The sequence below is a fragment of the Mollisia scopiformis genome (assembly GCF_001500285.1).
Source record: "Mollisia scopiformis unplaced genomic scaffold LY89scaffold_39, whole genome shotgun sequence".
NCBI lineage: Eukaryota > Fungi > Ascomycota > Leotiomycetes > Helotiales > Mollisiaceae > Mollisia > Mollisia scopiformis.
In genome coordinates this window covers 355,843-380,642 of record NW_017263619.1, presented here as the reverse complement: position 1 = coordinate 380,642, position 24,800 = coordinate 355,843, and the positions used below count along the sequence as shown (strand labels likewise).

Below are 24,800 nucleotides of genomic sequence, written 5' to 3'. Positions count from 1 at the left end.
TTCTACAGCCTGAACGCACGGACTTTTGTCCCCATGTTCGTAACGACGTTGAACTTGGCAAAGGTTTGTGATAGAAACTTTGCCGAGGATTTACCTACGTAAACGAGAGGAATTGAGAGCCGGGTCCAAGTCATATACAAGCCGGTATCCCGACTTTACACATCTGAGTTCGGTATGAATCTCCTTTGCAGTGAGATAACTCCTCGTCTGGGCCACCATTGAGGAGGCGGTTCTCAAGCACTTGGCTTCTTCGTCGTATCCTGCTATTCTTCTTATTTGGTGTGGACATTATTATGACTCAGAAGCCAATGCTACATGGCATTGGCTTTGGAAGCTGTATCAACGCTCAAATTCATCCAGATTCGCTGCGATCCTTAATGTCTGGGGCAGCAATTCCAAAACAAAAAAAAAAACCAGATCGCTTCTGCAGTAGTCAGCGGGGTTGCTACAAGATGATTGATTGGCTCCCAAATGACTTACGCGTGTCGTTCTCTTCAATGGAGATCTCAAAAAGAGTGAATAATAAAGCTTCTCGTGCTATATCGAGCCACTTTCAATTCGTACCCGTAACATCGACCTCACATGGTAAGTCGACGAGCGGTGAAAGGTTCTTCAAGACGGCGTGTTGCGCGCGATGAGGAGAAGAGGAGAGGAGGAGATGTTGAATCAAACCGCGAAAAGGAGAACATCTCGCTTAATTTGCGCCAGCAGAATCTGGTTGCACAAAGATCCAAGATACAACGACGCGTTTAGGCACTCCAAAGAATTGTCAGAAAGTAGAGAATATTTTCCCGAAGGCCGAAATCTAATTTTCACGCTCAAAATACGGATTATAGTTGGTGTACGTAGCAAGTGTTACGAAAGAAAAGCCGAGTATATCGACTCGCCTAGCTTCAACTACACAGATGTTTTAAGAAAAATGCCAAAAAAAAGTTCGTAGAGCCCGGGAGCAACAAACTCCCCCTTAAGCAATGCAAGCAATGCTCAAGGGGTACAGACAAACCCAATTAAGGGTTTGATGTCTTTTACATAACCTAATCTAGTTAGAATCGTGATCTCTCGATGAGACGCCTCGTAGCGGACAAAGGTGACTGTCGTATGGGACGCCCATGACAGGCTACGGTTTCAATCCCACACCTTAGAATATTAGCATTGGTTTTAATTCGTTAGAAAGGAAATATTACTTACACCTTATATAGCGATTCGAGCCACCAGCGCTAGTCCTGGCCTCCCCACAGGATCGGAAAAAATTTGCTTAATTGAATCTATACAACATTCCAAATCTGACCTTCAGATCAATGATTCGCAACAACATTCTCGGTGCTCTCGTGCCTCTACTTGACTTTTGCTTTCATTACATCGCCTTCTCACCTTATGTAATTCACAAGTCAGCGCAAATGTTCATGTTTATGTTTATGTCATACGGCTACAACTCTAGAGTTCGCCAAAGGGCTCAAGATAAGGCTACTTTCTTCTGGAGCTTGTGTTCCATCCCCGAAGGAGATTTATCGAGCTCTTCGCAGATTTTGGCGATATGACAGCCTTGCACTGAATATTTCTAGAGTTCTCAACGCGATTGATCGCGTCAACGATTGAGGCACGGCAACAGATGGTAATTCAATGATTAACGGTAGTAATACCTCCTTTCATGGCATCTCATAAATAATGCTGCTTCGCGGATCTCAACAATTTGACTGTATCAAAATGCCTCTTTCAAGTTTACTTGTCACGTGGGCATGTCATTTCAATTACCTACCTAGGAAGCTATCAACTATGAAAGCTCAAATCCGAACAATAATCATTCGTATATTGTATATCCACTCGTCGTTGTTCTTAACCCCTGTACAGTACTCGAATCCCTTCAGCCGCATGTTTCAGCGCCACAATATGCAAGTCTCTCAGCTCGACACAACCTCGCTCGCCAACCTCTCAATAATTGTCTATGACTTCAGTCGGACACAACTGTTTTCATACGTCATCACGGGATACAACTGATGCTGTAGCTTGAAAGCAAAGATGGTGGAGCCAATAACTGTTGCTGCCAGCATATTCGGCGTTGCATCGGCGGGCCTGAAGCTAGCCTCGTCACTTTACGACATCAAGACAACCTACGAAGGAGCTCAAGATAGTATTGAGAGCATTGCTAGTGATTTGAACTTCTTTGCTATAGTCTTAGAAGAGCTGGGTCATGTTCTCAACGCTCCTGCGTCGCAGCGTGTCGTATCCGAGAAGCTGATAGAGAGTATCGGGCAAATCATTGAGAAATGCAAGATCCTTTTCAGAGACATCAATAAAATGATACAGAAAGCGAATAGATCCAAGTTATCAAAGCTGGGGCAGAGTATTGGGTGGATATTCAGAGAGGGGAAGGTGAAGACTTTGATGGCGACTCTTGACAGTCTGAAGTCGACATTAGGACTGATGCTACAGACGTTGAAGCTCAGGAAAGCACAGTGAGAAGCATGGTCTATTGACGTCATGTTTCTGGTTAACACTGAATAGATACAAACATGCCGAGAAGGAAAGAGTGATTCTGCGTAACTTGTTCAATACGCAACAACGTTCTGTTAGGAAGCTGCAGCACGTTGAGAAGACAAGCCAAGTCCTGGCTGACGAACCAAGACCGCGACGAGGCGTCTCTTTCTCTGATCCTCAGGAGATGGATTACCGAGACTCAAAGAGGCCGACTTTGACCTCTACAGTCTTGCTAGATGCAGTCCCGATCGAGGACCAAGAGTGTAATGTTGGGCCTGGAGAATCACCGACTGCACTTGGTATTCACGTACCTGCAGACCAAGATCCCAGCCAATTCTTACTGTATCAGTGGACGAAGCCCTCAGAGCCTAATACCATGGAAGAGCAGACAGAAAAAGACTCAAATAATGATGCAATTTATGGCATGCCTCCACTATTTTCGAATACCTACAGACACGCCTACAGCAACCTTGTATCACAATGTGAGTCGGAAGTAGTCATGGAAATGGAGTCCTTTTCAAGAAAGCTGGCAGAATCTTTCAAGAAGAGTATGTCGGAGCTACATCTCAAGAAAGAACAAAATAAAGCTAGCCTCAGTAATCAACTCGAGGAGGTGCAGAAAGCCGCTGAGGCTGACCGAACAGCTCTTGAGGCTCAACGTGCGCTGGAAATGAACAACTTTGAAATACAGCTTATCCATAAAGAGAACAAGGAGAACACTATCAACTCAATACGGTTGGAGATCGAGACATCTTACACGAACTTCGAGGCACGTGTGAGAGAACGACCAGCCGCATCAGAAACACTGCAGCCATTCTTGGCACATATCAAAGGATTGGAAGACCGACTGTCAGCAGAAAATGAAAGATTGAATGAACTTCAAATCACCTTAGCAGACGCGAAGAGAAGGGTGCGAGAAGAGTTCACTGCGAAACTTGCGGACATAGAGAGGATCAAGAGTGATAAGGAGACAATGACGATGAAGGATAATGAAGAGCAGTTTAGAAGATTGGACGAAGAGCATCGCGGGCTGGCTGAAACTCTCGCCACATATTCGAATGATATCTCAGAACTGCAAGGGCAATGGCTGTCCTTAGTTCAAGGAGTACAAAAGTATACTGATCTGGAAGAATCGGACTCAGGATATGAAACTTCTCCCGATGAGCTAAAGTCTGCGCCGAGTTGGTTGGACGAGGATCTCGATGATGCGGAAACTGAACTGGGTGGAGATCAAGAGCACAGTGACGGCCACGACAGCGATAAAATTCCTGAGGAAGAGAATACACCTAGAAGCCCACCCAATGGAAAATCCCAGCACAGTCCAGATGCTAGACAGAATGGCTTCGTACCCCCTGATGTATCACTTGACGAGCAAATAAATGATGATGAAGTATGCTCGGGTCAGAAAAAGCAGGAACGTTCCATGGAAAGATCTCACTGCCACCGTCAAGCTTGGAAGGCCCCGCTACCATTTCAATCTGGGACTAACATTCTTTCACATATTCTTAGCTTGAACATTGAGCAGCTATGGTTCAAGGCTTCTAGGGATGAGTACAAGTTCTACTTAGGTTCAAGACCAGAGCCATTCTATACTGTCGAACTTGTGCCGGAAGATTTGAGAAACTTCCAAACTGCGAAGTTTGAATGGACAGTGCTTCATAAAGCGTGGGCAAACGACTCGGCGCTCCGTGCATTAGGATTAGGATTCGTGTACAAAGAGGACAGTGATGGTCATGTCTGGATCCAAAAAGAATTGAGCTGGGTAAGTGACCAACACGATAGAGCTCAATTTTAGCTTGAACGCTGACAAGGAAGTATAGTTCCACATCCAGCAGCTTTTCGAGATTTCGTGCTCCATTCTAGATGATATGTTAGCTACAGCCTCCAGAAAGATTATGACGAGAAGATCAGAAGAACACGGAGAGGAGCTGCCTGGCCCACCTCCAAAATCAAGGATTCTCCGCCGGAAAGTCAAGGAGACAAACTTACATTCAGAACTTCATGGGGCTTTTTTCAGAACAAAGGCGCTAGAAGACTAAAGACTTCGTGACGCTGCACTCATCGATGTGACTTGACGATGAGACTTAAATGGTAGACGAGCTTGAACCGGTGGATGTCAGGCGCAAGGTTCTGCTATTAGTTGTTAAAAATATAAGGTAGACAAAAGCAGCAATGTGAGTTTGGCGACATTAAATCAAGGACATGGAATCGATACATACGCCGATACGGTCAACTTTGAAATGTCAATATATGATGCTCCTCAGACAAAAGCCTAGAGCGTTGATGTATTATTAGTCTACATTGGTTCATGTCGTCATGGTATCTGCTAGCTCCTGCTCAGTCCGGTCTCCGGCAGATACAGCGTTATGTTCCTCTAACTCCTCCAAGATTTGCAGCCAATAAACACCTATGCAGCCACTAAAGCAATGCTGAATATGCTCCCAAGTGATAGAAGTACCATGCTTGCAAAACCTCACCTGTGGAAGAAGCCTCTTTTTTTCTTTTCACCATTCTCATCTTTGTGTTTGCTCTTCTTCTCAAGCTTCCCTTTGCCAGATGTGTCGGCACCATTAGCACCGTTCAACTGGATTGGTTTCCCTCCAGTATTCATGCTCATAGCAGCCAGACCGGCTGTTGGGGGCTGAGGTGATGGTCTATCATATGAATTGCCGTGAACATCATATGCTGGACTTTTCTGTGGGGGAAGAGGAGCTCCGGGACTCTTTGGTAATGCGCCGGGTCTTCCAGGTAACCCCATGCCCTGCCTGGGTCCTGGTCCAGTTGGAAGTGCTGCAGGTCGGGGTTCGTTTGACTGGAACAGATGTGCTGGAGCTTTGGGTTTTGGTCTGTCCATAGGTAAATCCAGCCTCCTTCGATCCACACTTAGATCTCCAACTTGCCTCACAAAAAGTGCTGGCGTGAACATGTGGCTAGTAGCTAGGAAGACGTCACGCCCACTTGTTTTTGAAACTTCATAGCAGGCGCGAGATTCTGAGTACGTTGCGCCACCAGCCATAAATACAATCAACCTCTGTCGACTTTCCACTGTCGACATTCGGTTCTTGGCCCAGGTTGGTTTTGCACTCCGAAGTGATGTTTGTGCTTGCGCAGCTAGTTCTTCTGAGTTATCGAGTGGAGGCTTCACATATGGGAAGATTGTTTGATCAAGCGTCCCCTTTGTAAGTTCTTCAAGCATCAACTTTACGTTTGGCTCATACCGTGATAGTGCATACTCTTCGCTCTGGGCCGTTGGGCTAGTCTTTCTTGGAAAGACCGGCTGTGGCGGTGTTCGGACTTCTTTCAGCGCCTTGGTTGGATGAGCTCCGAGCAGTTCGAGATTTGTGATGACCTCTCCGTCTTGTGGTGGAAGTGATGCGTGAGCTAGGAGTCGTTGGATATCTTCCCCGATTAAACCGTCACGCCAAATGATGTATAGCATAATCAATCGTAACCGGTCAGACGGCCCGATATTTTCATCGTCGAGTAGTCGGACTACTTGGTCTGCAAGGTTCTTTGGTTTCCGGAAGTCCTCGTCAAGACCAGTTGCTAAAGATTGCTCAACTGAAGCAATATCTGGTAGTTTCTGGTGCTGGAAAATGTTCATACACTCCTGTGCCATGCTGAGGTGCAACGAGTATGCCTCCTTTAGTTCCTGAAATTGGGGTAGTCCAGCCAACATATCTTTGATCGCATTCAGACTTGTTGCATCTCCTTCCGAGTTGGTGAAATGTGGGTTCTCGTCAATAAATTTCTGAAAGTCTCCCATCAACTTCTCGATCGTATCTTTCATATGTCTGTGCCTATTGTCGACCCAGATCTTATCCTTTTCTCCTATCTCCATCTCCTTCTCCTCTTGATCAGCGGCTCCGGAGTTGACGACGGTCTTGTAGTAGATTTTGTCGCCTTCCTTTATAGGCAATAAATCATGTGCCATGGCTTGATACGTGAATTCGTGCAATAAGGGTGCAAATATGTCCATAGCACGGTCTGTGATAACCAGAACACCTTGTGGTCGAGAGGCAGGTGGTGGGAAATCTTGGTTCCATTTCGCGTAGGCATCGAGCTCTTCTTGTACGAACCTTGCTAAGTGCGAGCAAAGAACTGCTGCTTCATGCGAGGGAAATCGAGGTTTATAGTATCGAACTTTTGGGTATTCTCCTAACGAAACACAAATTCCAGTTATCTAGAGAATCAGCAAGATTTTAGATCAGGGTTCGGGCAGCTTTTACCTTTTGTGCCAATATCTGCATATGATCGCGGACAAGATTGTTACATGCAGGGTGGTAGAGAATAGGGAAGCTCCATGGATCTCTGAAAGTAACTAAATGTGACTCGCGGGGGAAGAAATCTATGGATAATGTCTCGAACCCGGCCAGTTGTTCCTGAGCCTGCCTCGAAACATCGATGCGCCGGCGCATCTGGGGGTCGAGGAGAGCCGTCCATATGAGGAATGTTTTTCGATATCTTCGGCGCTCGAAGTCTGCCATAAGACAGTCGACAATATGGGGTTGTGGAGATAATAGGTATATGGCGTCCATGTCCGGGTTGAGCTCTCTCTTCTCCTCGATCCTCTCGATATCTGCGACATGTTACCTAACTGTACTGCTGCGCTACTGTCCCTTCATTCCACATACTAGCAATATTCTCATTGAGAATGTCGTCTTCTTTGACAACATTGTCTATAATCTTCTTGGCAGTTTCATCAATGACCAGCACTTTCCACTGGATGTTGTCAGTGAGAGATATGAGAGAGCTGAAGCAGACTTACGTCTCCCCGAGTAATTGATTTAATGGCATCCAAGATAACTTTTCGGGTCAGTCTGTCATGAACTCGAAGAAACCGGTGTCATGCTACTCACTATCGCGCTGTTCCTGGATTGCGGACACCATCTTGGTTTCGTTGCCTAGCTGGGGCTAGGTCTTTGTCTAGATGCGGGTCGCTATGTACAAGGGAGGAGGTCAAGAAGTTGCTAGAACCGAAAGAGCGTCGTGGAGTTGGAGAATTGAGGTGTGTATAATGAGGATCGAGGTTGGCGGGGAGCCTCGTGCCTCGAAACGAAACGAGTGTCACACGCTAACGGGCCTTGGGAGGCAACCTTTTATGCTCTAGAATAGATTCTTCATAGATGCATGACAACAGCAATAAAATCTGTCTAGAATATCTGTACTCTCAAGGTGGACAAGAAGAATTCCTCAAAGCCTTTTTATTACCAGACATTGAAGGGTTTCAATTAATTTGCTACATGTTCCGTACCCCACTACGCGAATCTGTACCCCTCCCCTTGCTGAGAGAGATTTGAAGCTCTCCTGTAATGATGGTTTGACAAAAATACACAAGGCCACAACAGATGGGATGTTCGAATCCAGAACGGAGCGCCTATACAATACGCGCTGTGAAGTTCTAAGCTGAAGAGTTCGAGTCTCTCTCGACTTGCCCATATTGTAGTGTAGCTCAAAGCGCTCGAGGCTGCATCCTGCGGCATGTAAAGGGAAGGGCCTCATTTCAACCGTGAGCGTACCTACAGACTCGGCTAGTCGTGCCATATTAATACGTAGTCCTGAAGCTTCTGAACGTGTGACTATTCCAGCAGCCGAATCTGCATGCGCCGCTTGCTATTGCTGCAACTTGCTGCTACGACGTACCATGCCTGGCTATACAAAGTCCTTCAGGATGTATTATCCGCCACCCAAATACCTCTCGACATCGTCGTTTCGATAGAACATTTCTCGTAATCTCTCGGCCTTTTTCTTATCTTTCTCTTGTAGCTTTCTGACCTTTCCTGCGTCAAGCTTCTCAGGCTTCACTTTCTTCATCCTGTCTCCTTCTTTCGGTAGCACGACGCCAATTCCTAGCTTATCGTCTTTTGGTTTTGATTTGATTGGGAATTGTATGCCTTGTCCCTCTGCACCAAGTCCACGACGAGAGTCTGGATCCCATCCATAAGCAGAGAGATATGTCAGCCCTTTCCGGTTTCTGTCGAGGTGTGACGGTGGATGGGAGTGTGTCAAGCAGACTTAATGTGCTAACGAGGCTTCATGGGGTCGTGAGCTTGCTGGGTAGTCAGAGGAAGAAGGGTTAGCATCAGATGCAGTTTGTAAACCAGACGACAGTGGTAAATTGCAGATCTCGCAGACTTGAGTAACCCTAACAGGTTCTGCAAGCCCTTCACCTGTAACTCCGAGTCTTCTAGAGGCATCTTTGGGAGATAGAAGAGCATCTTTGGGAGACTGAGATATGATCGAGCTGGTCCGTTGGTCACCTGGTAGTACTAATCGTAGATAGAGGTCGCTCACAGATGTGGCAGGGAGCTTGGTTGTTGGCTCTGATACAGTTGAAGAGTTGTTTGTTGACGGTACAAACTTGACTCGTTTTCGTTTGATACCGGCCCCGAAGACACGCTGGTCTTGGAGCGGAATTTCGTAGGTATCATCGTCCGACATGGTCGAGGGTTGAGGCTTTGTTCTGGTCTGTTACTTTATGTTGGCTTGGAAGGCGATCCGTACTACAGTAATAAAGGTGGCGCCGAGAACTTGCGCTAAGGATTTAAGCTTAAATCTTGGACTGTCAGCCTTGATGACGAAAACTTGGCTGGAGTTCGAGCCCCTTTCTGACAATTTCGCAACAATTCCAAGCTGACGGCAAGGCTTCAAACATTCGTTCCAATTTCTAATTCTACAATCATGCCTATACATTTTTTCGCAGAAGTAGTCTACAAGGGCATTCCTTGGCTTCCAGATGGCCGGGCCATGTTCAAACTCACCGTTGCACTGGTAATCGTTGGCCTTATAAAATGGTATTCCATGGGTGCTTCCAACACTGCAGAGCGACAAATGCATGGGAAGATTGTCATGATAACAGGAGGTACATCGGGAATAGGTGCCGCGACCGCTCTACGATTAGCCCAACGAGGTGCTCAGATAATATTACTTGTTCATCAATCGCCACAAGATATTTTTCTTGTCGACTTTATCGAGGACCTACGAGAGAAGAGCGGAAACGAGATGATATATGCAGAACAAGTTGACCTGTCTTCGCTCTATAGCGTTCGCCAATTCGCAACGAGATGGATCGACAATGCCCCTCCAAGACGATTGGATATGATCATTCTCTGTGCTGCGACATTGACACCGGCCGGCAAACCTCGAGCAGTCACCAGTGAAGGTCTGGAAGAGGTATGGATGGTCAATTATCTCTCAAATTTCCACCTTCTCAGTATTCTGAGCCCTGCCATTCGAGCACAACCGCCAGATCGAGACATCAGAATACTGTTTGCCACCTGTTCTTCATATATCACTTCTCCTCCGATCGAAGATGGCACCGAAGCGATGAAGAAGAAGGATTGGACGCCAACCAAAGCATACGCCAGAAGTAAATTGGCACTGATGATGTTTGGGCTTGCTTTTCAGAAACATCTAGATTCATACCAGCGACCCGACGGAGCACCGGTTAATGCGAGAGTCTTGTTTGTAGACCCTGGGTATTCTCGGACGCCAGGTATGCGACGATGGTTGACACGAGGAACACTATGGGGTCTTGCTTTATATCTGGTCTTCTGGCAGAACGTTTATCTCATTTTGAAGAGCTCGGAAGGAGGAGCACAGAGTTTCCTTTACGCAGCTATGGATGCCACGTTCGGACGTGGACCTGGTGGCAAACTTATCAAAGAATGCCAAGAAATGGATTATGCCAGGACCGATATAAAAGATGAGACAGCCGCGAAGAAGTTGTGGGAAGCCAGTGAGAAACTCATCGAGAGAGTCGAAAGAGAAGAGGCTGTAAGACGAGCCCTAGAAAAGAAGGAGCAGGAGAAAGGAAAAAGCGAAAAAGCTGCGGGAGAGAAGCCAGCTGAACAGACTGCTGCCAATCCCGAAAATAAACAATCGAAGTCTCGGAGGCAAAAGAAGGCTAAATAAAGCACGAGTCCTATGATTAGTTCACTTCGGATGCATAGCGATGGAGTTCTGGACAAACGGCAGGCAGCTGGTATGACCCGCCTACCCAACAATCTCAATTGACTGATGAAGCAATTTACGAAGTGTGATGTCCTAAGTCTACAACTCTTGAACAAGACATCAAATCTATTGTTTCATATGTTTAACTATTTTATGTGTGCTTTTCATGTCTATGGCAATTGTCGCTCTTATCTCTTTATTGTTCAAGTGAAACATTACATTCTCGCTCCCCTTTCAATTGCAGCACAAAGGACTTCAACGCCGAAAACAACAGAATTCTTTCCGAAATCCTACACAATGAATGCTCATTTTGATCATAGGCAAGGGACAACAGTGTCATGAATTCACCAATTATGGTACCCGTCCTCGGCCCAGCTACAAGCTATAACTCGTTCACTATGGATAAGATTCAATCTCCTCTCCTATCCTCAAGCGAGCTTGACGAAGCGATCATAAAGATTACAGATGCGCTCAATTCTCTGGGCGTAAGTAATGGCATCATTGGAAGCGCAGCAATTAGTCTTTACGCTCGCCATTATGGCTTTCCTCACCGTCCGACATCAAATATATCTATAGTTATCCAACCGACTAATCAAGCATCAGCAGCAGAGATCTCTGCGAGGTTTTCAGAGAAGAGATTCGCAGACAACTTCGTCTGCTGGATGGTCAACGGAATCAGAGTACCGAAAGTTATCATCACCAGGACTGAGAGATACGGAGAGAAGAAGATAGCCGTCAGTTTCAAGTTGCTAGATCATTATATGTTCCCGGAAAGGAGACTATACTATGATTTTAGCCTAGACCCATCAGGGAGTCGACGAATCTTGTGGGCAATCAACAGAAAGAGATTTAAGCTGCTGAACGCGCCGTGGTTACTGAGGCAGAAGATTCTGGCTTGGGGTGAGAGGATGGACGCTGAGAAAAGGAGAATAGATGTCGTGGATATCAAGACGATTTGTGATATCATGGAGAGACAAAATCAGAGGCTACAAATTAGAGATCGTGAAGAAGTGAAGGTATTGAGGACGTTTGTTAGGAATGTGCATGAAGATCCAACGTCTTTCAGAATCTCAATCGATTGTCCGGAAGTTTTGGGGCCCTTGTGGGAGATACGATGGGTTAAGGTGCTGCTATTCATATTTGGTGTTCTTGCTCTGGGCCTATTTCTTGATCGTATATACTCGACGAATGACTGGAAACTCGAGGTGGATCCTTTGAGCTTTGGTGAATTATGGCAAGAGTTATAGGACTATTATTGTGGATAGATACTTCTCCTCGGACAATCTACTTGCCAGGGAAGAATTAGTATATGAAATACATTAGTACTCTGTACAAAAACAAACCATGAAGTCTTTAAAGCTCAATCATCACTTCCGGTTTAGCAAAATTTAGATATTCCAGACGACTTCAGATACTATCATGTGCTCGGGGATCCTCGGCATGCTGTCATGGTGCAGGGAAGCCGAGAAGCGGAGAAGTTCCGAGCTACCCTACAATCTAAGTCTCCCTATATTCCATCCAAGTATGTTGAGAGCTATACTTTAACTTCGCCTCTTTGAAAACAACTTCTATTAGAGGTCCTGCCTCAAGGAAGTCCGATTCAGTATCCAAGCACTCTTGGAATCTCGTGTGGGGCTCCTGATGATTCGCAAGTCCACCTCCCAAATATTTCAGAGCAACACACCACACGAGCAGCTATCAAAAGAAGAAACCTCTATGATCTCCTCACTACAGCCTTCAAGACCGAAGGTATATTGCCCCTCGATCAATTCCCTCATGAAGCCCATCGCAATACATGCTAATCAGTTTTTTAGGTTCCACCCTCGAACTCCTCCCCACCCTTAAATCAACAACCTACGAGAACTTTTACATCAACGCCCGGTCCGCCGACTTTTCAATATCTACCCCCAAGGAATCAGATTGAAGCTATGCCTCCCACAGTGCCGTTGCCTACTACACTGGTTCTTGGCCACCCACAGCAGCAATTCCAATCTGCCATGCGACATCCAGTGTTCTTCACAGATAGGTTCAAGAAAGCTCCGCCGGGTGTGAATTCCGGGAATGGAAGTTGGTCAACACCGGTGGCAGAGGGCTATGTGTATAATGATGGAGTGCGGAAGGGCGTTGACGGCTCTGCGAGATTGTGATGACTAGCAAGCGGATGGTGACTGCACAAGTCACGGATGATGTATATGAACAATTGCATGGGATGGAGTCTGGATTTGGCATTTGAGACTGACATGCAGATAATGTGCATGCTGCATTCAAAGACTACGAGTAACATGAGATACCAGCGCTGATGAACGGAAATGAAATTCAGGCTATAGCCATTTGTACAATGTCCCCACCCAGAACTGTTTCTTGCAAACCCTAATGGTATAGGTGATAATTCGAGAACCGCCGACTGTCATAAATCATACAATGCCCGTCGTCTCTCCAGCATTTTAACCAACGCACTTCGACCATCCAGGCAAGCCGCAACCAAATCCAACGAAGAGGTAGATCAGGAAGATGACGACCACAATGAGCAAGGCCATAAGCTTCACGTTCTTCCACCACATTTTCCTTCTTAGACCTCGGCTTCTAATGCGGAATTCATGTGCATTTCCTCCAAGTCTGTCTGTTTTGTCGACTAACAGATCAATTCTCTCGCCTCGCTCCAATAGACTCTCAATGTTTTGGCTCATAATACCCCTTACATTGTCAATCTCTCCTTGCACATTGCTGATTGCATCTTCCTTGCCAGCTTTTGTAGTTCCATAGTCTATCATCAACTTCTTCAACTCGGTGTTGAAACTACCAGCTCCATAGTTCGGAAGACTTGTGAAGTCGGTACTTTCGGGTGGATACTGTGCTAGGAAGCGCTTCTTGATCTCGACGAGGAAGCCAAAGGGTATTCGGCGGCCCAGAGATGCGTCTGCGATTACAAGATAGGTGAGTCCGCCAGCGGAGGAGGATGAGGGAGGATATTCGGAAGGAGCATCGGCGATGTAGTGAATGAACTTTTGGTCGTGTGTATAGGTGAGCTTTTGCGCTGAGGTATGTGTTATCTTTGGTAGGACAAGTGAGGCGAGAGATGAGGTCTGAGACGAGGCTGAAGTCGTATGTTCCGTTAAGATTGTGGTGTTGTGTGCGATGCAAGCATAATAGAGCGGAGTTGGGGGTGACGATGACGAGGCCATGGTTCAGGTATTTTAGGTTGTTCTCATGCAATGGAAGTCGTCAAGTTGTAATGAAAGAGATTGTGCTCTGAGAGAGACTGAGCGAAAGCAAGTAGCACGTTGTGTCAGGTGAAGTCGGATTATTCAGATTGTTGTTGTACATTGGATAGAACCTCTGATGACAACGAGGCTGCTGTTGCTTCTTCTTGCCTCCAGCGGAATTTTTCTCCGCCCCGCTCCACTGTCTTGGCACTACCCTAGACTAACCTTCCGCTTGATAAGATAAGGCGCGTCGCCCCTGATATTTTTTTGGCGCGAGAAATCTACACATCATCGTGTCCAACCTCCGAGTGTTGGTGGACTCCCCACCATCTTCACAGTAATGTCATTTTCAACACGAGAAGGTGGCAAGTGTGTATTCTGCACATTTAGACCTTCAGCATGCCTCACGGCCCCTTTCTCACCGGCCAATGGTGCGAGACAGTACAGCCAGACAGTCGAATTTCGACGAACTCCAACTATAAATCGATCACGACCCTCAGAATTGGGGCCACCTGCTGCAAGATTCATGGTCAGTAAGCATTTCATTAGGTGAGACGACCACTGATCCAAGTTCCACAGGCTTCTCATCGTTACAACAATTCTTCCGTGATTAGATCAAGATTTCGGAAACCAGGAGCAGAATTTACTCTGAACTCAACGGAAATGAAAAGTGGCTCGAAACGAATACTGTCGAAATCAACCACATATAGTGTTTTCGGACAACTTCTTGTTGAAGAGTTCACGAAACTAAAGTATTCTCTGCGTCCAGAATCCGCGCAGACTGAATATACGACTTGGGGTATAACCTCACGCGAGATGCTTGCAGAACGTCTCAACGAATACGAGGGCCAAATTCGAAACTCTATTATACTGATTGAGGATGGAAAATTACACAAGGAGACCAATCCACTGTTCTCTCGGTTCAGACGAGCCTTCGTAGTTGGCGGCGTCAACGCTTTACGCTCAGAGACAAAGTTCGCATTCATCAATTATGTTGTTGAATTCAAATTCTCGCAACAAGACAAGACGAATCAAGACAGATTATCGGATCTCCGACATCCTTTCGAATGGTTTCCTGCTACGAGAGCCATGCACAGAACTATACATCTACACGTTGGCCCCACTAATTCTGGCAAAACATACCATGCACTGAAGAGGCTTGAAGCGGCGAATACTGGAATATATGCTGGCCCTCTACGACTATTGGCCCACGAGGTGTATTCAAGGTTCAATGCCAAGGGAAAGTCATGTATGTTAATCACAGGAGAAGAGCGCCGAATACCTGAGGACGGACTCATGAAAATGAGTAGCTGTACGGTTGAGATGATGCCTCTCAACAAGAAAGTTGACGTTGCAGTCATCGACGAAATCCAGATGATGGGAGACATTGATCGTGGATGGGCATGGACGCAAGGCTTTTTGGGGGTGCAAGCAGACGAAGTACATCTCTGTGGTGAGTTGCGTACTATTCAACTCGTCTCCGATATCTGTGCTGCCATTGGTGACAAGCTGGTCATACACAAATATGAGCGATTGAGTCCTTTGGCGGCGGAAAAGAGAAGTCTGGAAGGCGACCTTACCAAACTCAGAAAGGGTGATGCTGTAATCTTGTTTTCTCGTGTGGCAATCCATGCCATGAAAGCCGATATCGAGAAGAGTACTGGCAAACGATGTGCCGTGGTGTATGGCTCCTTACCCCCCGAGACTCGTGCACAACAGGCCGAACTGTTCAACAATCCCGACAACGACTATGACTTTTTAGTGGCTAGTGATGCTGTTGGTATGGGATTGAACTTGAGCATTAAGAGAGTGGTTTTCGAATCCATCTCAAAGCACGACGGTATGTCATTCCGAGTTATACAACCATCCGAGATCAAACAAATCGCTGGACGAGCTGGGAGATACAAAACTGCCCACCAAGCTGTCAACGAGAGTTCTCCTCAGCACGAACGAACGATAGTGCCCCTAGCAGAAGAGGCCGATCGCACAAATGGATTGGTGACGACGCTTGAAAGATTCGACCTGCCTGTCGTTCGGAAAGCGATGGATCTTGAAGTAGAACCTATCAAGACTGCTGGGATTCAGCCCCCGGCGCATATCCTGTTCAGGTACGCCTCTTACTTTCCGAAGGGAACTGCCTTCAGCTATATAACCCGCCGCCTTTGGGACATGTGCAAGCTGGGTGATCTTTTTCACATGTGCCGTCTTAAAGAGCAGGTTGATATAGCAGACTTGCTAGAACCCTACGACCTGTCGACTATGGACCGAATCACGTTTATGGCTGCTCCTGTAGCTTTGCGGGAACCAGGCTTCGGAAAAATCGTTCAAGAATTTGCAGAGTGTGTTGCCACTCAATCTGGAGGTGAACTTCTGGACCTCAAAACTCTCAATCTAGAGTTGCTCGACCTCGATAAAGACACTTATGTTCTTGGTAGCAAGGCTTACTTGAAATCTGCTGAGAGCTTGCACAAAGCGTTGACGCTATACCTGTGGTTAAGCTATAGATTTGCTGGTGTCTTCAGAAGTCAAGCCCTCGCCTTTCATGTGAAAGGCCTCGTCGAAGCAAAGATTGACGAGTGCTTGGCCGAGGTACAGTTTGACAGTGCGAAGAAGAAACATTTCAACTACTTAAGGAAGAAGGCATTAGAGCTGGAAATGGCAGAACAGGAACAACAGCGACAGGCTCAGGATGGTTTAGGCCTCGAAGAGGATGTGGAGATAGAGGACGAATCACGAGAATCGAGTTCGCTTGAGAACGAATTTTCAGAGGAAGAAGCCGACGGACTTCTGAACGAGGCGTCTCCAGCGTCCGAGGCTGGCGTACCCATCCCACCAAAGGAGCTGGTGAAGTCTGAGACGATCAACCCTTGACACTCCAAGGGAAATGTATCAAAAGTATGTATAAATGATGTACAAAGGTTTGGATAATACCCAGGATCTGATAGACATTGTACTTCAATGAGGGTTGCAGATCGTTCAGGGAACACATTGCTTGCGACTTTTCCTTGGCATCAAGCGACTTGGGAATTTATTCAATCCTTCACTCCGCACAAGCTACCTAGGCTCCCATAGCAAGGAATCTTAGCTCGAATGCTCGAATAATGAAGCGAATATCATTTAAACGACTACTATGCGCTTATACTGCTTCAAATCAACCCTTGCCAATGTTTCGATTCGTACTTGCTTTGCCTTCTGTGCTCCTTCCTTTCCACCCTCGCATCTTCCGAATCCACCTCGCTATCAACTTCCCAGACAGAGTCTCCTCCATTTGCCAATGCCTTCTTTCCCTCTTCACCACACCACACCAGCCTCGTTTTCACCCCAAGCTCATTCAAAGTCTCAGTGGACCGCAACGCTTCCCGCTCGAGGTACATCACCTTTCAACTGGTATCCTGCTGGTAGTCGCGCTTACTTAGGCCTTATCATACCGAGGCAGGATTTTGCAGAGTCATAGCGCTTCGGTGTTCATGTCAACGGATAGTTGGTCTATCGCCTCTGGATCCAGGTTTCCGAAGATAATGTTGAACATTGAGGTTGTGAAAATGTTTCATTTCAAGTGAACCGTTCGTTTCTTTGTTTTCCAGCCCTCAAGGGCCTCTCCATCCATGATGCCGTTTACAAAACAGTCCCCAATGAGCCAGTGGCTCGTCGAAGACGGAAGTGGCCGGAGGAGAAATGGTTTATCACCACCAAGCAAAACCCAAACCTCATCACCAATTTCAGGATTACCTAGTCCCATGTATCCTTTCTCGGCTGTTAATAAATCAGCATATTTCATGACAGAATATTGAAGGATACAGGAGCCAAACTCTTCCAAAAGAGTGTCTCGAGAGCTCAGCCTCGAAGTATCATTGTAAGGAGGGCAAAGTTCAACGTACTGAGGAAGAACTTCAAGCCTGTTGCCATTGTCTTGACCAGGTCGTCGAACATAGCAAGATCAGAGTCACCAGTGCTCTTGTATTGGCTAGGTCGTTCTCTATACACTAACCAGTCGTCGAACACATCTTTCATATCTGCTGGAGTTCTCATGCCGATTTTCATGATACCATTGTTGTCGACTTTATAAGCCACATCGCCAATCACCGTGCGGAGAAAGTCTTCTCGCCACATGCTTCGTGGCATCTGCTTGCTGGCATTCTGACATAAATTGTACCACTCCCGCAAGGACTTTATCCTGCTCTCGGGTGAATTATCACAGGTCTGTCCTCTCTCAGCAACAAGATCAAAAAATACCCCATCAGCAGAGAGTTGTCCGTCACTACAACTCTCTACCACAGGTTTCTTATTTCTAGAAGCCTTGTAAAGTACGATCTCAAGTCTCATGCTCTCCTGATACCAGAGCCTATCATCAACATCCGAGCTCCAGTCGTACACCCAGCTCTTCGAGTTTTCAATCAAAGTCCTTTGACCTCTGAGAGCATGTAGTGTACCATGCTCTTTGATGAACAAAAGGACAAGACGTTCAAATATTTCTTCTTTGCTGAGCGAGTAATCCGCGATTAACTCAGGCGGAATATGTGGTGCCAGTGCAGACAATCCATAAACCATGTCCTACAACAATTCATCAGCATAGCCGTGGTATCGCCGGGTCGACTCACTCGAGGATCGCTGGACTTTCTATTGCGGTGGTGTAGAATGAAGCGATAAAAGTCCATCCAGCTTTTAGTGCGATCAGTCATTTGCCCGAAGTCTCTGATTTTTCTTATGCTCTTCAGCATCGCCTCGTTCTGTTTGGATCTAAGCTCGTTCCACGATTGCCTAAAGCAATCTTTTCCATGAATAACAACATTATCCATAGCCTTCGAGAATATCACCCACAGGGCTGACATGGATCCACATACTAAGAGACACTCGGGGGATAATATCTTCTCTTGTACCACCCAGAGTCTGTCCCACCATGGTGACGATACCAGAGATATATAAGCATCGAGGATCTCAGGGTGAAAAGGCCTTTTGTCTTTCTTTTTTGTCGTAGCACGAGAGCTCGTGAAGATGTTTATTTCTTGACAATTCGTGGATTAGATTGAAAGCTTGAAACATATTATCTTGTTTGATCCAATCTTCGGGATGTCCTCTGATACCATCCTCCACGCTTCGAGTGTCGGAGGGATTAGTGGAGTAGTCTCCAAGCCAAAGATAAACCCGCACACAAGACCGGTAAATGTTTCTCATAAGGGCGACTTGATGAGACTTCTCGACGTTGCTTTGCTGATTAATGCACAATGCATCTACCCACATGATTCGGGGCTCGTTCGACTTCCGCAGACGCCGCAAGGCAAGGAAGAGATTTCTCTTGACGGAAAGAGGTTGCTCATTGACAACAATTGCTTGGAAACCTGGTTCAGCATCCCATACGTAGGATAAAGCTTCGTATTTCCGGTATGCGTCGCTTAGAGACCGAGTCTCCATCGTGCAACAAATCATATCGTTCCATGCTCCTGGAACCAGATACAGAACCCTGATTTCTTTCGATTCTATATCGAGTGGTTGATAAAGAGATGTCAATTCAGTGGCACTTGGCCCGGGACGAATATTTCTGACTTCAGCCTCGGCCTTCGTGTCGGTCTCTGAATGTCTCTCGTTCTTGTCAAACTTATCTCGGCCTTTATTGTCTAGCACTGTCTTCGTACATTTTGTCCGCTCCTTGCCACTGATTTCTCCTTGAAGCTCCGAATTTTTTGTGACTGTGAGCTTCTTGATCGCTCGGCTCAACCACGCTAGGCTGTCGCCTGCCATAAGGAAAGTTTCTATATTGGTCTCAGGCGGATATTCAGGCAGTCCGATATGCGTGATGACGCAGAATACTCATCTGGTTATTGACCCGGTTGAATATTACACATGTTGTCTTCAGATGACTCCAAAAGATGCCATTCGGGATGCAGGTGCGGAGCCCTTTTCAGCCGCGCGGGTCGGGTGGGGACGAATCAAATTCAAGCCTCTTAGAACTTCATGAACAATCAAGTCAACCTTTCGAGATATTTCCCGCTATGATTGAAAGTTTCGATTCTGGTCATAGTGAGTAGAGTGTACAAATGGGTCCCGCTACCCAACGGTTATTCAAATACCGCAATACCTAGGTTTGCGTGATGACATCTTAACTACTCTCGTTTCAAGCACTCAAGCCAGCGTATCCTTAACTCTTCTTAGGCTTCGGTCTGCCGCGATTACTTTTGGGTCCTTCCCAAGTTTTATCAGCCCATTGTTCTGTATGTTTAGCCCATATGACTTTCCCATCTTCAACAACAAAGTCCTTCGCTGTTTGCATTCTCTTTGCTTGTGATCAATGTACGATTTCACTTTATGACGACACAATAGTACAAAATCATAACATGAACCATCCTTGAAAGAGTTCCTCGTCCAGCTTGAGTTCTTGGTGAAGTTTCCGGAGCCTGGGGTCTTCTTGCCAAAGCGACTCAGTTATATCATTCGCCACCATGAACCGCACAATATGTCGAGGCGATTTACTGTGAAGTGGATGACGCGGGTGTTCCCGCATGATTGCGTACCTGAAGTCGCCATTTGTCAAAGATTTCGCATATATGTTTCTGATCCAATCCTCCCTCTGGAGCTCGAGATCCTTCTTAATCCAAGTGTAAAGTTTATTGAACTGTGCGATTTGTTCCTCGATCCATTTATTAATCCTCTCATACAATTTGGAATCTGCGCTCCGTGAACCTTTGGACTTCAGTGGTCTTGGCTGTGCTTCGAGTTGTTCGAGAGCCAGCGTTGGCAGAGATGGTAGAGATGGTGGTAAGGAGGAGGAGGAGGAGAACGATACGGAAGCTTCGTGTGGGGACGTGATGGAGTCTGCAGGTGGGCAATTCAGAGTATTTGTTCCTTCTACGTCTTTGGACGAGTACGTGGTCGGCGATGCATTGTTATGCTTCTGATAGGGTTCAAGCTTATCATTCACATTCTCTGTGGAACATATCTCATTGGGTCCGCTCCCACCGAACAAATCCTGCGTGAGCAAGGCGTAGGTAGCATCGTAAAAAGACGAATCGTCGATATCCTCTTGAAATGATTCAAACGATTCCACACCCGAGGCCATAGCGACGCAGTCTGTAAGACAGTGGCTTGATACCAGAAGTTGCGTTGCACGTGTTGAGTCTCCTAAATTGTTCGTAGGTTGTCATTGACCCGTTTCAAACGGCTCGTCAGCTCGTTCACAGCGACTCTGGAAAATCACCATATTGCTTGCTTTCAAGAGGTGCCGTTTGTCAAGCAGCCCTCTTCAGCCGCAGTTCGCGTGGCGACCAATCATTCTTGTGCCTCCAGCAGCGTGTCTGAAGTTCAATTGTGTGTAACGATACACAAGAGCAAGTACGTGGCATATCGGAGTAGAATCGGAGCTCACTGTGCATTATTTCTGCTCTGCTCTATGCAGGTCTACCCATTGAGGGATTTTGCCAATCTGGATTCTAAAAAAGCCCAACGCCAATGTGTGTGCCAAAGCAGATACCGAGTATTGTTGGTTCACGCCCGCAATCGACTCCAAGTGCCGACCGAATTATTGCCAATATCCAAATTGGAATTGCTTCGCCACAATCTAATTAATTCCGATATCCCAGCCACCAGCCTGTATTGCGAAAATTGCCCAGAATGCCCCTATTCTATTCTCGCTGCCTCTATTGTGTGTGCTTTGTGGCTGAACTATGCTTTCAGTAGTTCCGTAATTAATCCTCCCAACAATCTTCGTAATCCAAGCCTGCGCCAAAGAAGAAAAAACAACCAGCCAAAAAGAAAAAGAAAAACCCAAACTGTCATATTCATTGCGGGACAAGAACGGACAAGTGATACGTTGCACCCGCTTTGATGTTCGTAATCCGAGCCCCTGGCACGACCTTCCCGGCATGCATGACCATCGTCTCTCTCAAACCATTCTTGCGACGGATATCCAGCTCGAACTTGGCTCCACGGAAGAGGCGGGTGACTTTGATCGAGTTCCACGTTGAAGGTAGCTTGGGGCGGATAGTCAGTCCTTCGGCATCGCCGCGCAGGCCACAGAGTCCCTCGCTGAAGCAGCGATAGACCCAAGTGATGGTTCCCGTGTTGAAAAGCTGACTCGAGCGGCCTGCCGTGTGTGGATACTCGTGGTAGGCACCACGGTAGTAGTTAGGAATGAAAATGGGTAGTTGACCACGTTGGCGGTAGTCCTCCTCGCTTGGACCTGGAAGCATTTGGCGGAGAATCTTGTAGGCGCGATCATGCTCTCCGATAGTATAGAGACTGTAGACGTAGAAGATGGCAGCGTGGTTGTAAACTGAGCCATTCTCAGCGGAGCCTGGATACTTCTGTGTCACACGACCAACATCCTCTCGCATCTTGCTGTATGGTGGTGCGAACATGGTAACGCCATACGGTGTGCTGAGCTGCTTCTCTACCTCTTTGAATATCTTGGCACGTTGCTCGGTGTTAGCTGCTCCACTAAGGATGGAGAACGTCTGAGGATTGAGCCAGATGCGTCCTTCTTTGTCTTTCTTGGTACCAAAGACTACATCGTCGTCTGTGATGCCACGTGCGAACCAGTCTCCGTCCCAGAGATACTCATTTGCGGCTGCATTGAGTTCGTCCACACCTTCACGATAGTGTGCAGCGAGCTTGCTGTGACCTTGTTGTTCGCAAACAGCGGTCCAGAGGTTGAGTGCGTAGCCAGTCGCTACAGTGAGCCAGCCTGAGACGCCTTTGCCCTTGTAACCAACCATGTTCATGGGATCACACCAGTCACCTTGGGCAATGTAGCTTAGGCCACGGTCGTCACGAGCCTTCAAAAGCCAATCCATGGCACCGCTGATTCTCTCAAACACAGTCAGCTCATCTCCATCAGGACCCTCTACTTTTTCCTTTAGGAGAGCATAGTCAGCTGTCTCGGCCAGGTAGGTGTCCAGCGTCACTGGAAGCCATACGCAATGGTCTGTGTGAGGGATTTGGTTGATGTACTTCAACTCTGCTCCTTCGGCCAAGAGAATCCCATCGGGCATGGCACCAGTAGATTCTTGCTGAGAGAGTGCAGTGAGGAAAGCTTTGCGTGTGACCTCAGGCTTGATGTAACTCATGCCCATGTTGTCTTGAAGATAGTTGCGAGTCTGAGGATCTGTTGTCAGACGATTCACATCGCCGTGATAGTAAACCTGGCGAGGTAACCAGTTGTTGACAAAGTTGTCTAGATCCTCGTCTGGGGTCTCAATCTGGAGACATCCACGGCCTTGCTCGATGTACCATGCGTACTCGCGAGCGGCTCTGGCAAACCCTCCCTTGGACAGGTATTTCTTGCACATACCTCGAATTTCCTCATCATCAAATGCTGGACCGAACATGAAGCGGTACTCTCGTTGCTCGTCTGGGTTGAGCGCGAGTCGATACTGCACGGCGGCTACGGGCGTTTCGTAGCGCGCGTCAGTGCCCAACAGGTTGGGTTCCCTGAGAGCGGATGGATCGTGCAGACCCCCTTCACCTTCGAAGGCCTGTTGATTGGTTTCCCAAGACGTGGGTGGTGTTCCACACATCATGTAGGTCTTATCTTTCAAATACTTGTTCTTGAAGTATTCAGTTGCCTTTTGATATGGCGTCACACTGCTCGCGACGACACCACCGAGATCCGGACGGTACTCAGCGGACTGGTTCATCCACGACATATTGCCTATCGAGAAGTACGGGTAGACGCTGATCTTACGTCGTCGTCCTGACAAGTTCGTGACCTTGACTGTCCACAGCTCGGCTACGTCCTGCGTGGGCAAACCCAAGGTCATCTCAACCCGGATGCCAAGATGCTCGACGGCCCATACGATGTCGCTCTGGCCTACCGAAAAACAAAAACGGTCGACTGGTTCCCGCACCGGTTCGTACGGGGCCGAGAACAGATCACCAGTCTCCTCATCTTTGATGTAGACGAAACGGCCTGGGTGGTGGGCATAGTAGCTCTGCTCTGGCTGCATGAACGTCTTTGCTTCGATGTTAGGCGCATGCGAGTATTTGGTCGGCTCGGGCTGCATGAACTGGGCGACAGCGTAGCCGCGGCAGGTCATTTGGATCATCATTCTCTGGTTCCACAAGAAACCGGCGGCCTTGGGCATGGCGGTAGGACTGGTCAGCTCATAGCGAGCACCATTGTGAGTTGAGCCAAGCATTATGGGATTGGACTTGGGTCGGGAGGAGCAAGTACTGGTGAAGCAAGTGTTTGGATGGTCTTTTGGTGGCGGTGGACATGGAGCGGTGTCGAATGGTATGCTTAGGGTGTTTGGAGGAGTATCCTACCGTATGTTCCATCTCTCAAAAAGGGCGTACTTAAGAACAGGCAGAGAGTCTCGTTAAGTACCCCCCCGAGTGCGGAGGCCACAGATATTGGTGAATATGCAATCGGTGAGAAGAGAATTTGGTCTAACCCTGAAGACCCTGACCGCCAGGTGACTGCAGTAGCACCCAGCCCCGAAACAGAACCTGGTGAACCTGAATTACAAGAACGTCAGTGATCCATTGGACCATTGGACCATTGGGGACTGCTCTGACGGCTCTCCCGCGGCCCGGCGTGGGGGGTAGTCGCCGGACCGTGGAGCCGTCGTATCTGGTGCGGTTGTAGTGGCTGTAAGTGACTGCATTGTCGAGATCAGAGGGGAGGAAAATGAATAACTCCATTTGCGTGAGGGATGAGATGCGTGGAAATGGGATGTACGATGCTTGGAAAAAAAGAGAGTCAGGTACAGGACAAGGCCTGCCCGGGATCGTGGAGGTGCACACTGGCGGTGGCGTATCTGTTGAGGCATTTTAGCGCATTGACCCCCGTTGTGGAAACCACAGAGGGCCCTAAGCGGTTCCATTGGATGGGGGGCTTGGGGCTTTTCCCGGTACCGATATTGAGTGAAATATGGAAAACCTGAATCGAGACATTGTCGATTTGCCATCATCATCATCATCATCTCCAACGCAATTGAGTGGACTTCGTTTTCCTGCACATGAAAGTTCGTGGTGAGTTGGGATGGGATGGGGATGCGTATAGGATAGGATATAGGATAGTAAGCCGTTTCCTGAAAGCTTTTACGTCAGATGTTTAGTTTCCTTGGCTGCTGCTATCACCTGAGGGTATCCTGGAAAGCCCTCCACTTCCCCATCCCAGACTCCAACTTCCTTCTTGTCTGACTTGCATTGAGAAACCCCACTGGCCTGCGGTATTCC

The 24,800-nt window shown here is 47.3% G+C and overlaps 11 protein-coding genes across 11 annotated transcripts; 5 read left to right on the top strand and 6 right to left on the bottom strand.

Moving 5' to 3' along the window:
- The first annotated feature begins 2,522 nt into the window (after window positions 1-2,522).
- On the top strand, window positions 2,523-4,743 carry LY89DRAFT_375984 (uncharacterized protein). Its single transcript, XM_018207092.1, has one exon. It carries the CDS (start codon window positions 2,660-2,662, stop codon window positions 4,268-4,270), a length of 1,611 nt encoding a protein of 536 aa, XP_018061405.1. The 5' UTR covers window positions 2,523-2,659; the 3' UTR covers window positions 4,271-4,743.
- LY89DRAFT_661268 (Sec1-like protein) lies at window positions 4,734-7,510 on the bottom strand. Its single transcript, XM_018212592.1, has 5 exons — window positions 7,335-7,510; window positions 7,244-7,281; window positions 7,110-7,197; window positions 6,705-7,054; window positions 4,734-6,658 (listed from the first exon to the last, which is right to left on the bottom strand). Exons 1-5 carry the CDS (start codon window positions 7,363-7,365, stop codon window positions 4,949-4,951), a joined length of 2,217 nt encoding a protein of 738 aa, XP_018061404.1. The 5' UTR covers window positions 7,366-7,510; the 3' UTR covers window positions 4,734-4,948.
- A 641-nt stretch (window positions 7,511-8,151) lies between these two features.
- LY89DRAFT_712331 (uncharacterized protein) lies at window positions 8,152-8,992 on the bottom strand (the record flags this gene model as incomplete). The annotated part of the gene is made up of 3 exons (XM_018217969.1): window positions 8,705-8,992; window positions 8,504-8,620; window positions 8,152-8,449 (listed from the first exon to the last, which is right to left on the bottom strand). Exons 1-3 carry the CDS (start codon window positions 8,914-8,916, stop codon window positions 8,152-8,154), a joined length of 627 nt encoding a protein of 208 aa, XP_018061403.1. The 5' UTR covers window positions 8,917-8,992.
- A 44-nt stretch (window positions 8,993-9,036) lies between these two features.
- On the top strand, window positions 9,037-10,577 carry LY89DRAFT_375927 (NAD(P)-binding protein). The gene has a single exon (XM_018207091.1). The coding sequence runs from the start codon at window positions 9,157-9,159 to the stop codon at window positions 10,387-10,389; it is 1,233 nt and encodes a 410-aa protein (XP_018061402.1). The 5' UTR covers window positions 9,037-9,156; the 3' UTR covers window positions 10,390-10,577.
- LY89DRAFT_375904 (uncharacterized protein) lies at window positions 10,578-11,753 on the top strand. Its single transcript, XM_018207090.1, has one exon. It carries the CDS (start codon window positions 10,767-10,769, stop codon window positions 11,673-11,675), a length of 909 nt encoding a protein of 302 aa, XP_018061401.1. The 5' UTR covers window positions 10,578-10,766; the 3' UTR covers window positions 11,676-11,753.
- A 391-nt stretch (window positions 11,754-12,144) lies between these two features.
- Window positions 12,145-12,575, top strand: LY89DRAFT_743368 (uncharacterized protein; the record flags this gene model as incomplete). Its single annotated transcript, XM_018220945.1, has 2 exons — window positions 12,145-12,177; window positions 12,243-12,575. The coding sequence occupies 2 exons, from the start codon at window positions 12,145-12,147 to the stop codon at window positions 12,573-12,575; spliced, it is 366 nt and encodes a 121-aa protein (XP_018061400.1).
- On the bottom strand, window positions 12,406-13,755 carry LY89DRAFT_692110 (synaptobrevin-domain-containing protein). Its single transcript, XM_018216472.1, has one exon. The coding sequence runs from the start codon at window positions 13,608-13,610 to the stop codon at window positions 12,873-12,875; it is 738 nt and encodes a 245-aa protein (XP_018061399.1). The 5' UTR covers window positions 13,611-13,755; the 3' UTR covers window positions 12,406-12,872.
- Window positions 13,756-13,917: 162 nt separating this feature from the next.
- Window positions 13,918-16,757, top strand: LY89DRAFT_726157 (P-loop containing nucleoside triphosphate hydrolase protein). Its single transcript, XM_018219034.1, has 2 exons — window positions 13,918-14,160; window positions 14,211-16,757. The coding sequence occupies exons 1-2, from the start codon at window positions 13,972-13,974 to the stop codon at window positions 16,500-16,502; spliced, it is 2,481 nt and encodes an 826-aa protein (XP_018061398.1). The 5' UTR covers window positions 13,918-13,971; the 3' UTR covers window positions 16,503-16,757.
- A 20-nt stretch (window positions 16,758-16,777) lies between these two features.
- On the bottom strand, window positions 16,778-19,367 carry LY89DRAFT_726156 (HET-domain-containing protein; the record flags this gene model as incomplete). Its single annotated transcript, XM_018219033.1, has 6 exons — window positions 16,778-17,008; window positions 17,251-17,384; window positions 17,510-18,182; window positions 18,230-18,358; window positions 18,473-18,633; window positions 18,713-19,367. 6 exons carry the CDS (start codon window positions 19,365-19,367, stop codon window positions 16,778-16,780), a joined length of 1,983 nt encoding a protein of 660 aa, XP_018061397.1.
- Window positions 19,368-19,953: 586 nt separating this feature from the next.
- Window positions 19,954-20,682, bottom strand: LY89DRAFT_678316 (uncharacterized protein; the record flags this gene model as incomplete). Its single annotated transcript, XM_018213735.1, has 1 exon — window positions 19,954-20,682. The coding sequence occupies one exon, from the start codon at window positions 20,680-20,682 to the stop codon at window positions 19,954-19,956; it is 729 nt and encodes a 242-aa protein (XP_018061396.1).
- A 274-nt stretch (window positions 20,683-20,956) lies between these two features.
- LY89DRAFT_375732 (glycoside hydrolase family 94 protein) lies at window positions 20,957-23,920 on the bottom strand. The gene has a single exon (XM_018207089.1). The coding sequence runs from the start codon at window positions 23,756-23,758 to the stop codon at window positions 21,401-21,403; it is 2,358 nt and encodes a 785-aa protein (XP_018061395.1). The 5' UTR covers window positions 23,759-23,920; the 3' UTR covers window positions 20,957-21,400.
- Between the last annotated feature and the right edge of the window lie 880 nt (window positions 23,921-24,800).